This window comes from Gekko japonicus, unplaced genomic scaffold (assembly GCF_001447785.1).
Source record: "Gekko japonicus isolate JY-2015 unplaced genomic scaffold, Gekko_japonicus_V1.1 scaffold315, whole genome shotgun sequence".
NCBI classification, from domain to species: Eukaryota; Metazoa; Chordata; class Lepidosauria; order Squamata; family Gekkonidae; genus Gekko; species Gekko japonicus.
Window position 1 is genome coordinate 481,409 of NW_015160844.1, and position 14,999 is coordinate 496,407.

Consider the following 14,999-nt stretch of genomic DNA (forward strand, 5'->3'; position numbering starts at 1 on the left):
TTTTATTCTTGACTTTTTATACTTTTATTGTTATAAAACAGCCTCTGGTGCTTTGGAAGAGAGGTGGCTCATAAATACTAGAATTTTTTTTTATTCTGATCCCACCCCAAAATGTAAGACCAAAAAAAAAAAAGTGCCACTATACCACGCTATGTTTTCATGGGCTGCACTGGTATTCCAGTATGATCTCTTCTGTAATGGAAGGGAATACCTGTATATACAGTATTTGCAGTTATACAAGTTACATTATTGTTGAGTGAGACACCAGGATGGGAATCTGGCAGGTGTAAAAGAGTGGTGATTAATTGCATATTATCACCCAGTCTCCATGTTGTGGGCAGCTTCCCATGGTCGTGATGCATTAAGAGGATAGGTTGCATTTTGTGCTGCTTCTGTGGTTTGCAGTATTTTATAACATGTCAGCTCATAGAATATTTCTCATCTGTCTTCACTGCTGACGATATTGTCAGATACCTGTTCCTGAACAGATGTGTTCAGGAGGGGAGGAGTGGAGTTTAGGCAAATAGTGGTGAGAAGGGAGGAAGTTCTAGAACGTATAGACAAAACTGCAAACTAATAAATCACTCAGACCAGATGGTATCCATCCTAGAGTTCTTAAAGAACTCAAATGTGAAATTGCTGATCTCCTAACTAAGATATGCAACATGTCCCTAAGATCAGCCTCAGTACTGGAGGACTGGAGAGTGGCCAATATAACTCCCACTTTTTAAGGATCCAGTGGAGATCTGGGAAATTACGGGCCAGTTTCCTTAACATCTGTTCCCGGTAAATTGATGGAATTCATTATTAAAGATAAAATTGTCAAGCATGTAGGACAAGCCCTGCTGAATAAAAACCAATATGGCTTCTGCAAAGGTAAGTCTTGTCTTTTAGATTTACTTTAGAACTCTTTTAGAACCTTTTAGAGTTCTTTGAAAGTGTCAGTAAACAGGTGGACTTGAATGAACCAGTAGACATTGTTTATTTGGACTTCCAGAGGGCTTTTGACAAAGTCTCTTACGAAAGCAAACTGCACAGTAGTGGGATAAGAGGACAAGTCCTCTTACGGCCCGGAAATTGGCTAAAAAACAGGAAGCTGAAAGTAGGAATAAATTGTCAGTTTTCACAGTGGAGGAATGTGAACAGTGTGATCCCTCAGGGGTCTGTGCTGGGACCACAGCTTTTCAACTTGTGCATAAGTGACCCGGAGTTAGGGGTGAGCAGTGAGGTAACCCAGTTTGCAGATGACACCAAATTATTTAGTGTGGTTAAGACAAAAAGAGATTGCAAAGAGCTGCAAAAAGATCTCTTCAGACAGGAGGAATGGGCATTAAAATGGTAAATGAGATTCACTGTGAGCAAGTGTAAAGTGATGCATATTGGGGCAAATATTCTCAACTTCACATATACACTGATGGGATCTGAGCTGAATGAAAATGTCAACCCAGTGTACAATTGCTGTGAAAAAGGCGAATTCCGTGCTGGCCATCATTAGAACAGGAGTGAAGAATAAAACTGTCACTATCATTCTGTCCTTAGACAAGTCTGTGGTGAGACCACACTTGGAATATTGTGTAGTGTTCTGATCACCATACCTGAAAAAAGATATTGTAGAGCTTGAAAAGGAAAAAAGCAACCAAAATGATGGGTGGCTAGAGCAGCTGCCCTGTGAGGATCAGTTAAAATACTTAGAGCTGTTTAGCCTAGAAAAAGGGCGAATAAGGGGGGATATGATAGAAGCTTATAAAATTATGCATGGCATGGAGAGTGTGGACAGGCTTCTCCCATAATACTAGACCCTGGGGTCATCCACTGAAGCTGAGGTGTGGGAAATTCGGGACAGACAAAAGGAAGTGTTTTTTTTCACATAATACATAGTTAATTTGTGGAACTCGCTCCCACAAGTTGAGGTCATGACCACCAACTTGGAAGGCTTTAAGGGAGTGGACAAATTCATAGAGGGCTGAGCTATCAATGGATACTAGTCATGATCAATACCTACTTCCTCCATTACCAGAGGTAGTATGCCTGCCTTAAATCAATTGCTGGGGAACACAGGCAGGATGATGTAGTTGCAGTCTTTCTGTCTGTGGGCTTCCTAGAGGTATCTGGTTGGCCACAGCGTGAACAGAATGCTGGACTAGATGGGCCTTTGGTATGATCCAACATGGCTCTTCTTATGATGATGGTATATTGTTTTATTTGTTTCTGAATTTATATGCATTATTTGTTTAAGTAAAGATGTTTTCTTAGAACTATATGAGGTTACCCCACACACACACAAAAAAAGGTTTATATACATACTAGAAATAATGCCCGTTGCGGAAATAAATACAATGGGATCTAGAAAGAGGCTCTGGGAGAGTGCTCTGGCTTTGGGCAAACAGTGTCAGTTTCCTGTGGCAACCTCAGCAGGGTTTAATGACAGAGTCCACTGTTTTCTCCAGAGGGACTGATCTCTGCTACCTGAAGAGCATTTGTATGTTTGAGTTATCTGTAGCCCTCACCTGGAGAGTGGTAACCATTGTTACCCATTCTCCTCTCCCCTATGAGGTATGTTATGCAACTGAAAATTCCAACGGCCTTGTGTGGGGGGGGAGTTTGAGGTGTGGAATGGACTGAAGTCCAATCAGCTTCCATATGCAAAAGACCAGGTTGTAGCGGCAGTTGTGGTGTGGGCGGGACCCAGGCTTTGCCTTCTGATTGGTGGCGATATATGCTGAGGAGCAGTGCCATCAGCCATACACTAAGGGAGTGCATTTTAGAATTAGAACTTTGGCACCCACTATTCAATTATATATAAGGAGAGATTGTATATTAAATGGAATCTGTTCAAAACTGTTCAAAGACTGCAGGACTTTAGAAAACAATATAGTTCTGTTTTGTCAATCAGTATTTGTTTTTTCAGAAATAGTTGAAATGAGACTGGTTTCTTCACACGAGCTGGGCTTACCAAAAATCCTAATGATATTTCCCATTGTTTAAAATCATGTCCTTCCATTCTTTATAAACATTAAAGTAATTGGAAAAAATAAACTATGGGCTGGATCCATAATTTCTGTTCTGCTTACACCAGAAACTTCTTCCAACCATAAAGAGCCTTGCGCCATTAGAAGGAATCTTAAAAGTCTTTTGAGGTGATTTTTAAAGATACAGTGTTGAAGCTGTGTTGCTCCAAGAAATAAAAGTAGCTGTGCTAATGATTTTGTTGATATGATGCAGAGTTCTCCCCACCTACTGCACTTTGCAGCTAAAATAAGGACAATGTGGCAGTGTCTTCCAGGTTAGAAGAAGTTCACTGAATTACCTTGAAAACCATATTGCAGGCCTAACATGGCTGCTTTATTAAAGCATGATGCTCTGTTAACTATGGAAAGAGCACTTCAACACTTTTCTGACTGTGGTATAACTCCGAAGGGCAGAGGGTGAGACAGGTGCTATTACTTGCGATCTTTGGGATAATTGTTACTGGCTCCATATGTGCAAGCTAGTGCAATCATTTTCTAGGGCTGCTTCAGTTTGGTAATCTTTTTTGCTGTATGAACACATGTTGATGGTAGCTTTCCAGCACATATATAGGTGCTGAAGGCATATGTGCAAGGATCTCATGTTACTGCCTTGTATTCAACAAGCTCTGAGTAGCTTGTAACAGCTTTCTACTCCTCCCATCACAGCCCACTGAGCCCTTTGAAGTTATGCTTCTTGGGAGGTCAGGGGACACAGCATGGGGGCAGAGAAGGGTACTGCAATGGGAGGAAGAAATGACAAAAAGCATCCTGCTCACAGAAGAGCATTAATGTCACTAGAAACCGACTCTGAGATATACACACTTTCATACAATTTCCATGAAATTTTCTACATGGAAGTGCTGTCTATAGTAAATTATGTGGAAGGGTATATCTACATGCAGTGAATGAAGACAAATTATAAAGTTGACCTCCCTTTCACACTCAAGCATGATGTGATGTCAGAAGCTCAGATCCACCTGGGCTTCTGCTTCTTCCTTCAGCTCAGCCATCCACTTATGAAAAGGCATAACCCTGCAGCTTTGTTTTGACAGTTTCCTTAAGGGAACATATTTAGTTTAACTACAATCAGTGTTCCCTCTAAGCTGAGTTAGTGTGAGTTAGCTCACAGTTTTTTCGCCTCCGGCTCACAGATTTTTGTCTTAGCTCAGGGAGGATGGCTCCAGAGCAAACTGATTTCTGCAGTAGCCAAATCGCTTGCTCACAACTTTTATGCCAGTAGCTCACAAAGCAGAATTTTTGCTCACAAGTCTCCACAGCTTAGAGGGAACATTGATTACAATCCCTGTTTAATGTAGCTCTTGGTCCCCCAGGGGGGATGTGTCAAGCGTGTGGCTTGGAATCAAAGTAGTTAATTTTCTTACTTAAAATCTACAAAAATCTTAGATATTGATTTTTTAAGGGGAGGAAATCTTTTTTTATTGGACAGGGTAGAGATGTTCCATATTTGCGGAATACTTCATGATCAAAAGCTTGCTCAATTTTATCAGTAGATTTTAGACCAAGTCTTGCCTGCTTGCCTGCTTTTTCTCCTTCTAAACTATAGTTTCCTGATCCCACGTGGAGCAAATGGATTATCTAGTGCAGACGTATCAAACTCATTTGTTATAAAAGCTGGATCTGCCATAAAATGTAACACGAGGTACCAGAGATATAAACTTTATAAAGGTGATTTCAGACATCGAATAGCGATAGCAGGTGAATGACAGTAGGAAGTTTAATTGGATTAGATGTGATATGCAGAGGGGTAGTGGGCATAGAGATATACAGTGTTGGTTACAAGACAAGAAACCTAGGTCTCAATTCCATCCAGGATGATTCAGTGTCCAGGAGGATGCAAAGAATAAATGGACATAAGTCTGACATTAGAAACCACAACATTCAGTTGCTGACCTAAGAGTAACAATGCTCTTACAAAGGAATTTCAAAGGGAGATTTAGAAAGAGAGACTGCTGAATTTCAATTGATAATGAAGCTCGAGACAGTGCTTCTTCCTGGACTGAACAGAGAGCTAGTTTTCCTGTCTCATTACCAATGTGTGCTGTTATCATTTGGCATCTGAAATCTCTCCACTCTTGAAGATACAAGGACCAATCCATGTGTTCTAATTCCTAAACAGGGTCTTTTTGAAAGAAAATAAATCTAGATAGGAACAGAGAAATCCAATCTTTTTTTTAACTCAACTTTTCAGAATAAGCCAAAATAATTTCCTCAGTGTACATTGTGCTTGTCAGAAGAATCCACCCACCCACTCCCTCCCTCCCTCCCTAGAAGTATGCTTGCACACAAAAGCTTATACCTGGAATAAAACATTGTTGGTCTTGAAGCTGCAATGGGAGTGGGACTCCAACTTTGTTTTCTCTCTCTCCTTCCTCCCTTCCCTCCCCAAAAGAGGAGTAGCAGCTCTGGAGAAGGAAGCAGAAGCTCTGTGTGTGTGTGAGAGAGAGAAAGAGAGGCTTGTCTTTGTATGTGTCCTGCAGGACACAGCCATGGAGCTCTCTATGTGCATCTCTGTGTGTGTGTGTGTGTGTGTGAGAGAGAGAAAGAGAGGCTTGTCTTTGTATGTGTCCTGCAGGACACAGCCATGGAGCTCTCTATGTGCATCTCTGTGTGTGTGTGTGTGTGTGTGAGAGAGAGAGAGAGAGAGAGCAAGAGCAAGCGGGGGGAAGGAGGCAAGAGACAAGAAGCAAAGAACCACTGAGAGAGAGCTGGAAAAAAAGCAAGCTGGTGTGCAGGTGCAGTAGGAGCCCTGGGAAAAGAAGCAGGAGAAGGAAGTTGTTCCGGGGCCAGATTTGGGCCCTACACGGACCACATCCAGCCTGTGGGCTGCATGTTTGACACCCCTGATCTAGTGCAAATCTACCCTGGGATATCCCATACCGATGGCATCCCCCAACAGATACTTTGTCAACCTCTTTCAATACCTATTAGGACAGTTTCTTGCACCTTTTTCTTGGGCTACCTTCTTACTATGCTTCTAGAGTTTCTAACTCAGTCAACATCTTCAGCGAGTGAGCATATACTGTCCTCTCTCTTTGAACTGAAAAGGGTATCTTGACTTCGGAATTCTCAGCATCAGGGCCAGCTTAAATATGATGCTAGTACAGGCTCAGGATATTGTTTAATGTTGCAACCCATGCTTAGTAAGCTTAGTGAGTCCAGCAGCACAGTCTCTACAAGGGCTACAAAACTCTGGTGTGCAAAGTAAGTGTTATGTACTGATGGACCTTGGTTTTGAGCGAAAGCTCCATAGGCCTTCAAGACTATTGGTTGTGTTACTGGTAACGGCCAATCATATTTGTTGCTTATAATCTAATAACTGCACTGTTAATACTTACATTGTATATGGTTCATACAAATGAAGGCTCCTAGCTGCCTACTTGGTATTGGTTGTTATTTAAAGTGGGTGTGGTTTTTACGAGTATAAATTGGTTCCTGTTGAGCCTGTGTCTTTGGTTCGGAAGTTCAATAAAGAAGCATGTTTTTATGAAAGAGCCGCCTCATCTCAGTAGTAAGCATGCATTATCTGCTTTGCCTAAGTTTCAAAACAGTTTAAACAAGGCATTAAGTATGTACAGAATAACACAGGGAAGCTCTTTTGCCTTACAAGTGTTGCATTTAACTCATACCTAAGACCCGGAACATGGCTATGTTTTATATGATAAATGTAACTGAGGAAGTATATGCATGCACACGAAAACTTATACCTTGAATAGAACTGTGTTGGTCTTAAAGGTACCACTGAACTCAAACTTTGTTCACGTAAATAGGCTGTAAGGCTAAGCAAATCAGCATCTGGCCAATGAGATATTTGCGACTACCATCCATCGAGCTATGAATTCCTTGAATAAGGAGTAGGATACAGAAATGTACAGGAAGAAGAGTGCACTGGATAATGGCTAAAGATATTTACTTACAGCTCTCAAAATCCTTATTTAATATATAATTATTTTAATTCTTCCATTATTTTAAAACAAAAAAGAAAAACAGAGCTTAAATACATCAAAACAGAATATGAGTTCTTCTTTCACATAAGTTCCTAGAACAGATTTCATTGCCTCTGCCCTTTCTGAAGTCTGATGGATTATATGAGAGAAAGAACTATTAGTGTACATGAATTCATATTGACATGCCTGGTTTTCAGCTTGTTTGATTGTTTAATTTTATAACAGCTGCAAAGCTTGTGATCTCTTGGCCCTGGAAATAGTGTTAGTTTTTTTGAAGTGAGTATTGGATGATGGCTTATTTTTATAAGTGAAATATTACCACATAAGAAGTCATTCTCCCTCTCTCTCCCTGCCCATGTGCATATGTAAAATATCTAGGAAGGCATTTTAAAGCCCATTATGTTCTTTCTCTTTTAGGCCATTGATGAGCCTCCTTACTTGACAGTAGGCACTGATGTGAGTGCTAAATATCGAGGGGCCTTCTGTGAGGCCAAAATTAAAACTGCAAAAAGGCTGGTCAAAGTCAAGGTATGTGCGTACATTTTTTTAAAGTGTACATGTAGATCACTGTAATATGTGAATCTTCCAGTGATGCACTTGTAAGGTGTTGAAATGGGGAAAAATTCTAGGGCCAGTTCTCTCCGATGTCTATCAGACTAGCTTGTTGGGCACCAAAAGTAAACAGCACCACCATAGCGTGTGTGTGTGTGGGGGGGGTTGATAGAAACTCTAAAATGAAAAGTGGGTAATTATCCCTACTAAAGTTGATGATTAATTGTATAATGAAGATACTCCATGAGAAAAGATTTGAGGGAAACCTTTGTTTAATTTTAGGTGTCTGCTGTTCCATATAACAGAAGCCTCTCAATGCATCCTTCTGTAATGTCCTAGTTGTGCCACAGACTTTTAGACCAAGAATACCTTGTGTAACACATATTCTTGCAAAAATCCTTTTTGTTTGAATGGGGTTTGACCCTAATCCCAAGTATTGTTGAGCAATAAGTTTTGAACGCAGTTGTGCTTACTGCTGACTAAGTATCTTCAGGATTGCAGCAGTGATGTGGGGCAGAATATGTACCAAAACAAAAAATGTTCTAATGCTATATTCCCCCCACCCCAGGGGAAATTTTCTGCTGCACATATGTAATACAGTCTATTTACCTATAATTGTCGGGACTGCATATCAGTAATGTTAGATAGCCTAAATATAGGGTATGAAGCAGCATAGATAAAAATGCCAGAACTTCAACATGGTGTATTTGCTTTCTTTTGCTAACAGTATTTAAATTGTTTATTTAAATTTGAATTGGATTTTTCCCCAGAAAACCCACATCACTGGACTGTATTCAGATTTACCAATGCTAAGAGCATGAAATATTTGACATGATTAGTTCATTAATCACAATTTCAAAATCTGGAATTCTTAAAACACACACCATCCATTTAAGAGGCTGTAAATGGGAATTTTTATAAGCAAAATTAAAGCAGCAATGTTTGCTTGAGATGAGAATTTCTCCCTTAAATTACTATGGCATGTCACTGCTTAGCTGGGAAGCGGTTCCCTGTAATGGGTTGGCTATATCTGGTATGCAACTGAGTACTAACTACCCAGTGTGCTACCCAGGGCAGAAGTCATTGATGAATGAGGAAAATTAAGTTTGATTATGGACCTTTTAAAGCTTGTTGCTGCTGTCCAGTTGGGTAGCATTCATCGATTCTCTCAGAGCTCACCCAAGAATTCTTGGAAGGGTGGAAAGGAACATGTGTGAGATACTGGGAAAAGATACTCAAGATAAGCAATCTAACTGGTAATTTTTGTTGCCCATGTGTTAGAAATCATATGTACTTCAAGTTTACATTACTTGACATTTCCTTCAGAATATCATCTGTATGGTATAATTTGTTTAAACCAAACCAGTCAATTTTGTAAATTTTTTTAATTAATTGCAAAACCTCAAAGTTTTATTTAGAGAGCAATCCTAGACAGGTTTACTCAAAATCCATCTTAGCTGTATTCAGTAGGGTTTACTCCCATGAAAGAGTTTTTAGGATTGCAGTGTTATATAAAACATTCAAAGTCTAGTTTTGATTGTCCCTCTCCAGACAGTCAAATTCCAGGAAATCCACCTTCACACAAAGGAATGGTATGTCATCATAATGAAAAATTTCTGTATGCAACTGTAATTTATGGTTAAAATTAATGTGTTAGATGATTCATTAGCATATGCTAGAGGTAACAGTTGATCCATGGAGTTTTCTGATCTGCTTTGGGAGCACTGAAGGTTTTATATGTGAAGGGCTTAAACATCTTATAAACAAGGAAAGGGAACTCTAGAACAACTTTGATCCTTAGTATTAATTATTAATTCAGATTTTTATTGTTTTTAAGAAAGACAAATTTGGGATAAGTTAACTGGCTTTTAAAAATAGGTGATATTTCTGTTTTAGGTTATGCTAGTACACAGTGAGTGCCTTAGAATAATTTGCTGATCCAAACAGATCAAGGTGGGGGAGAAATGCTGTATATAGTTCTTTAACTTTTACTGATGTAATTGGCAGCTGCTCTAGACTGCTCAACTCCAAGACCAAAAGTGGGAGAGTACTTAACATTTACACTGCACTTTCCTTCAATTCTAGGTAACATTTAGGCATGATTCATCAACTGTGGAAGTTCAGGATGATCATATAAAAGGCCCTTTAAAGGTAATATTTTCTGTTGCTTTTTTATTGTGGGTGGCTTTTGTTTTTGTTTGGGAATTTCTTTTGCTTTTCAAGTTTTATGGTTGATTTATGATTGATTGTTATGATTGTTGCTGTAGTTGTTGCAGTCAGGTGTTTACTTCTTTTATAGTCTTCTGTATTTTAAAATATTTACCTCTAAGCTGCCTTGAGTTAGTAGTAGGGATCCCTCCTGGCAACCGGCAGGGGATTGGGGGAGGACTTACAAGGAGCAGGAGGGCGGCTTTGCTGAAGTGCAGCAGTGTGCCCATGTCACTGCCCACGTGACCCAGAAGTGACACCAGCACTTCTGGGATGTTGGGGGTGATGCTCTGGCAAAAATTCTATGGTAGAAGCCAAATTTACCATAGAGATTTTGCCCAAATACCAGAGTGTCACCCCAACATCATGGAAGTAATGATGTTACTTCTGGGTTACATGGGCAGTGACATAGGCACATTGCTGCACCTTTGGCAGAGCCTCCCTATTTTTCAAGGTAAGTTCCCCCCACTGGCCAGGTGATAGGTGGTGGGGCCTGTCAGCAGGGGGTCTGGGAACCCTACTTAGTAGAAAGCAGGATAGAAATCCTTCAGATGTGTTTCCTGACAAATCAGTACATTTATAGTTATGATAGTGAAAATTAGAGAACAATCCTACTTAGAGTTGCCAATTCTAGGGTGTGGAGCCTGAGGAGGGCAGAGTTTGGGGAGCAAAGGGACCTCAGCAGGGTACAGTGCCATAAAGTCCACTCTTCAAAACTGCATTTTCTCCAGGGAAATGGATCTCTGGAGCTGTGATTCTGGGAGATCTCCAGACCACACCTGAAGTGTAGCAAACCTACCCAGCATAATGGTTTTTTTTAATTTGATAGAGCATAAATTGTGAAAAGGATTTAGGGGTCTTCGTAGACCATACACTGAACATGAGTCAGCAGTGTGATGCGGTAGCTAAAAAGGCAAATGCGATTTTGGGCTGTATCAACAGAAGTATACTGTCCAGATCACATGAAGTGATGGTATTGCTTTACTCAGCTCTGGTTAGACCTCACCTAGAGTATTGTGTTCAGTTTTGGGCACCACAGTTAAGAAGGATATAGACAAGCTGGAATGTGTCCAGAGGGAGGGCAACAAAGATGGTGATTGGTCTGGAGACCAAGTCCTATGAGGAGAGGTTGAAGGAGCTGGGCATGTTTAGCTTGGAGAGGAGACGACTGAGAAGTGATATGATAACCATCTTCAGGTACTTGAAGGGCTGTCATATAAAGGATGGTACGGCGTTGTTTTCTGTTGCCCCTGAAGGTCAGACTAGAACCAGTGGGTTGAAATTAAATCAGAATAGTTTTCAGCTAAACATTTGGAAGAACTTCCTGACAGTTAGAGCGGTTTTCTCCAGGCCAGTTTGGCTGGAGATCTTGGAGAGTTTTTGTCATCTTCTGGGCATGGAACAGAGGTCACTGGCGGTATAGGGGGAGGGATTTGTGAATTTCCTGCATTGTGCAGAGGGTTGGATTAGATGACCCTGGAGGTCCCTTCCAACTCTATGATTCTTTGGTTCTATTAAAGAATAGCAAAAATGTTTTATCAGAATAAAAATCATTTTGAATTTTAGAGCGATTTTTTTAATGGGATACCTAGATTTCTGGCAATCCCTCTTCACAGATACTTCTGTTCTTCATTTGTTTAACACAACATATGCTTCTTAGATACATGCTTCTGTCGTGATTTTAAAGGGGTAGCCATGTTAATCACTGTAGCAAAATAAAACAAACGTTGAGAGTGTTATACGGCTGCGATTGCATCTACAAGCTCACGCCTAGCCCAATTGTTTAGAACGATTTTGTTCATTACTGCTCTGCCGCAAAGCAGACTAAATGCTAGGGAATTGGACATTGGCTATGAGGCTTTTGCGAGCTATTTTGCAGATAAAGTCTTGTCACTCCGCCGTGACCTCCCCACTACAGTTGACACAGTGAGTGAACTCGAGTCTCCATGCATGTCTTCTAGTCAAGTTATGGATCATTTCGGTCCGCTCAGCCTAGAGGAAGTCGACAAATTGCTCCTGACTGTACGCCCTACCACGTACTCCCTCGATTTGTGCCCTTCGTGGCTAATTAAAGTGGGCCACGAGGGCTTTCGAGGTGCCTTACGGGAGATTATCAACAAATCCCTCTTGGAGGGACTGTTCCCAGAGGCACTTAAGGAAGCAGTGGTCTGCCCTCTCTTGAAAAAGTCATCTCTGGATCCAGCCGAATTGACAAACTATTAGCTGGTTTCCAACTTGCCCTATTTTGGCAAGATAATAGAGAGGGCAGTGGCAATTCAGTTACAGGGCTTTTTGGATGACGCTTCCATTTTAGATCCCTTCCAGTCCAGCTTTCGCTCAGGCCCCAGGATGGAGACGGCACTGGTCGCCCTCATGGATGACCTCTGGAGGCATCTGGATCGAGGCGGGACAGCGGTGCTGTTGTTGTTGGACCTGTTGGCAGCGTTCAACATGGTTGACCATCAGGTACTGACCCACCGCCTCGCTGACACTGGAATTCGAGTGCTTGCAATGGCTTGTCTTCTTTCTTCAAGGTTGGGGACAAAGGGTGGCACTGGGGGAACAGCTATCCCAAAGGCACCCACTGAACTGTGGAGTGCCTCAAGGGGCAGTGCTGTCCCCAATGCTCTTTAATATCTACATGTGCCTCCTTGCCCTGATCACTTGGAGGCATGGGCTGAGATGTCACCAGTCTGCAGAACATCCAGCTCTATCTGCTATTGGGCTGACTCCAAACCAGAAGATCTGGACCAGGTGTTACAAACCGTGTCTGAGTGGCTTAGGCTGAGCCGACTGAAACTGAATCTGACAAAGACGGAGGTCGTGTGCCTGAGTCGAAGCAGTCAGAGGGTAGGGATCCCGCTCCTGACCTTCAATGGGGCACCACTGGTGCCAGCATTGGATGTTAGGAATCTGGGAGTGCTCCTGGATGCCTCCTTAACTGTGGAGGCCCAGGTAGCAGCCACTGCCAAATCAGCCTTCTACAATCTTCGGCAGATCAGGCAGTTGGTTCCCTTCCTCGAACGCAACAACTTGGTCACAGTGATCCATGCCATGGTCACCTTGAGATTGGACTACTGTAATACTATCTACATGGGGCTGCCCTTTTCTCAAATCTGGAAGCTGCAGCTGGTGCAAAATGTTGCGGCCGGGCTTTTGATGGGACTCTCTATACAGGAGCACATCCAGCCTGTGCTAAAGGCATTGCACTGGCTGCCAATAGCATACCAGCTTCGTTTCAAGGTGCTGGTTTTAACCTTTAAAGCCCTTTATGGTCAGGGGCTACATACCTGAGGGACAGCCTTTCCCCGCACGTTCCCCAGAAAACAGTGTGATCAGGGGCTCAGAACCTACTGGCCCTCCCGGGCCTCAAGGAGGCCAGGCTGTCTACAACCATGGCCAGGGGCTTTCTCGGTGGTGGCTCTGTCTTGGTGGAATGAGCTCTCAGAAGAGATCAGGGTCCTGTGGGACCTCTTACAGTTTTGCAGGGCCTGTAAAACAGAGCTCTTCCACCAGGCTTTTGGGAACCGCCACCACCACCATCAACAACTACCAATTAGCAGTGGGAAGATAGAGAGCCCTGTTCCCCTGGAATGCCCATCAACTGCCTGGGCCAACTGCCTGAAGGACAACCAAAAGGAAGATCTAGGAGCCAACTGGGAGCTGGGAGCGTTGGATAAAGGTCGTTGTCATCAAATTAGCACTTTACTACATCAGATGTATTATATGATTTTAGAATTGTTTTAATCATAATTTATGTTTTAATGTAATTTACTTATCTAATTTTATGTAAGCTGCTCAGAGCTGGCCTTGACTGGGGTAGAAATTTGAGAAATACCAGTTTGGTGTAGTGTTTAAGTGCGTGGACTCTAATCTGGGAGAACCGGGTTTGATTCCCCACTCCTCCACTTGCACCTGCTGATGTGACCTTGGGTCAGTCACAAGCTCTGGCACAGCTGTCCTTGAAAAAGAGCAGTTTGTGTCAGAGTTCTCTCAGCCCCACCCACCTCACAGGGTGTCTGTTGTGGGGAGGGGAAGGGAAAGGAGTTTGTAAGCTGCTCTGAGACTCCAAGTGAAGGGCGGGGTATAAATCCAATCTCCTCCTGATAAATAAATATCCTAGTTTAAACAGAGTCTTAGGTTTCCATACTCACTACAAACTCTTAACAGCTCCACAGGACCCACTTTAGAGAAATTTTGATTGGCTGTTTTGAACATGTTTATCAGACTATACCTTTATATCAGTATCTGCACATTTTAACTTAAGTTTATCACCTTGTTTATTTATTCGAACCTCTGACCACTCTCATGATCTGTTTGACACATACATAACATTCACTCTCTGCCTTAACTCCCACCCCTTGTAATTTCACTCCTTAAATAAGATTCCCAGTGTGATCTCCACATATATGAAGAAGTGAGCATAACTGATGCAAGCTCATAAAGAAATTAATGTTGTTAGTCTTTAAGGTTGCACTGGACTTTTGTTTTGTATTGGCTGTATTTCATGTATGCTGTTTGTAGACCCTGCTTAGATGAGCAAAATAGTCACAGTGGACCATAGCATGACAGATAGCCCTGCAGATAAGAGGGTCCAAGGCCATGAAGGGCTTTGTATGTAATAGCTGGTATCTTGAATTGAACTTGGTAACTGGATGGACAGCCAATGGAGTGACTGCAGAATGGGTGCAATATGCATGCTCTGCCTAGCTCTCAATAATAACCAAGCTGTGGCATTTTGTACCGACTGGAGTCTACAACTAGAATCTAAGAGGAAATCCATGTAGAATGTGTTACAATAATTCTAGTTGTAATATTACTGTGGCATGGATCCAGTTGATCAGATCAGTCAAGTCAAGGTTGGATCCCATCTTCTGGGCTAAATTAAGTTGGAAGAAATAAGCAGAGCAGCCACTACGCTGTTCTTGCAGCTTGATACTTGCTTCACTCCCCTGGTTGCTGGCAGGATTTACTTCTGCCAGATCCCAGCCAGGGAAGGGCAAAAGTTATTCATCCATTTTCATATACGTATGTTTGCAGTGACCTGTGTGCTGATCCACCATTATTTTCATAAGTGTTGCAATGTTCATCACAATTGTACATGTTTCACACATGCAGTCTTCTGATGTATTTTTCATTTTTTCTTTCCTGTGTAATACTTAATGTTTTAAAGGATTTATCCTTGCTTGATGTAAATTTTTTTGAAATGTACATTTGTCAACAAATGTTCCCGGCTGCATTTCACTGGTTTTAAGGATGATAATTA

The 14,999-nt window shown here is 41.8% G+C and overlaps 1 protein-coding gene across 2 annotated transcripts in view; it reads left to right on the forward strand.

Moving 5' to 3' along the window:
* The window catches only part of ARID4B (AT-rich interaction domain 4B), a 131,423-nt gene that overhangs the window by 40,312 nt on the left and 76,112 nt on the right, over positions 1 to 14,999 (forward strand). For both annotated transcript variants that reach the window (XM_015419979.1, XM_015419987.1), the window contains exons 3-4: positions 7,391 to 7,501; positions 9,611 to 9,676. In XM_015419979.1, the coding sequence (XP_015275465.1) occupies positions 7,391 to 7,501; positions 9,611 to 9,676 (177 nt within the window). The remainder of the gene's footprint in view (positions 1 to 7,390; positions 7,502 to 9,610; positions 9,677 to 14,999) is intronic.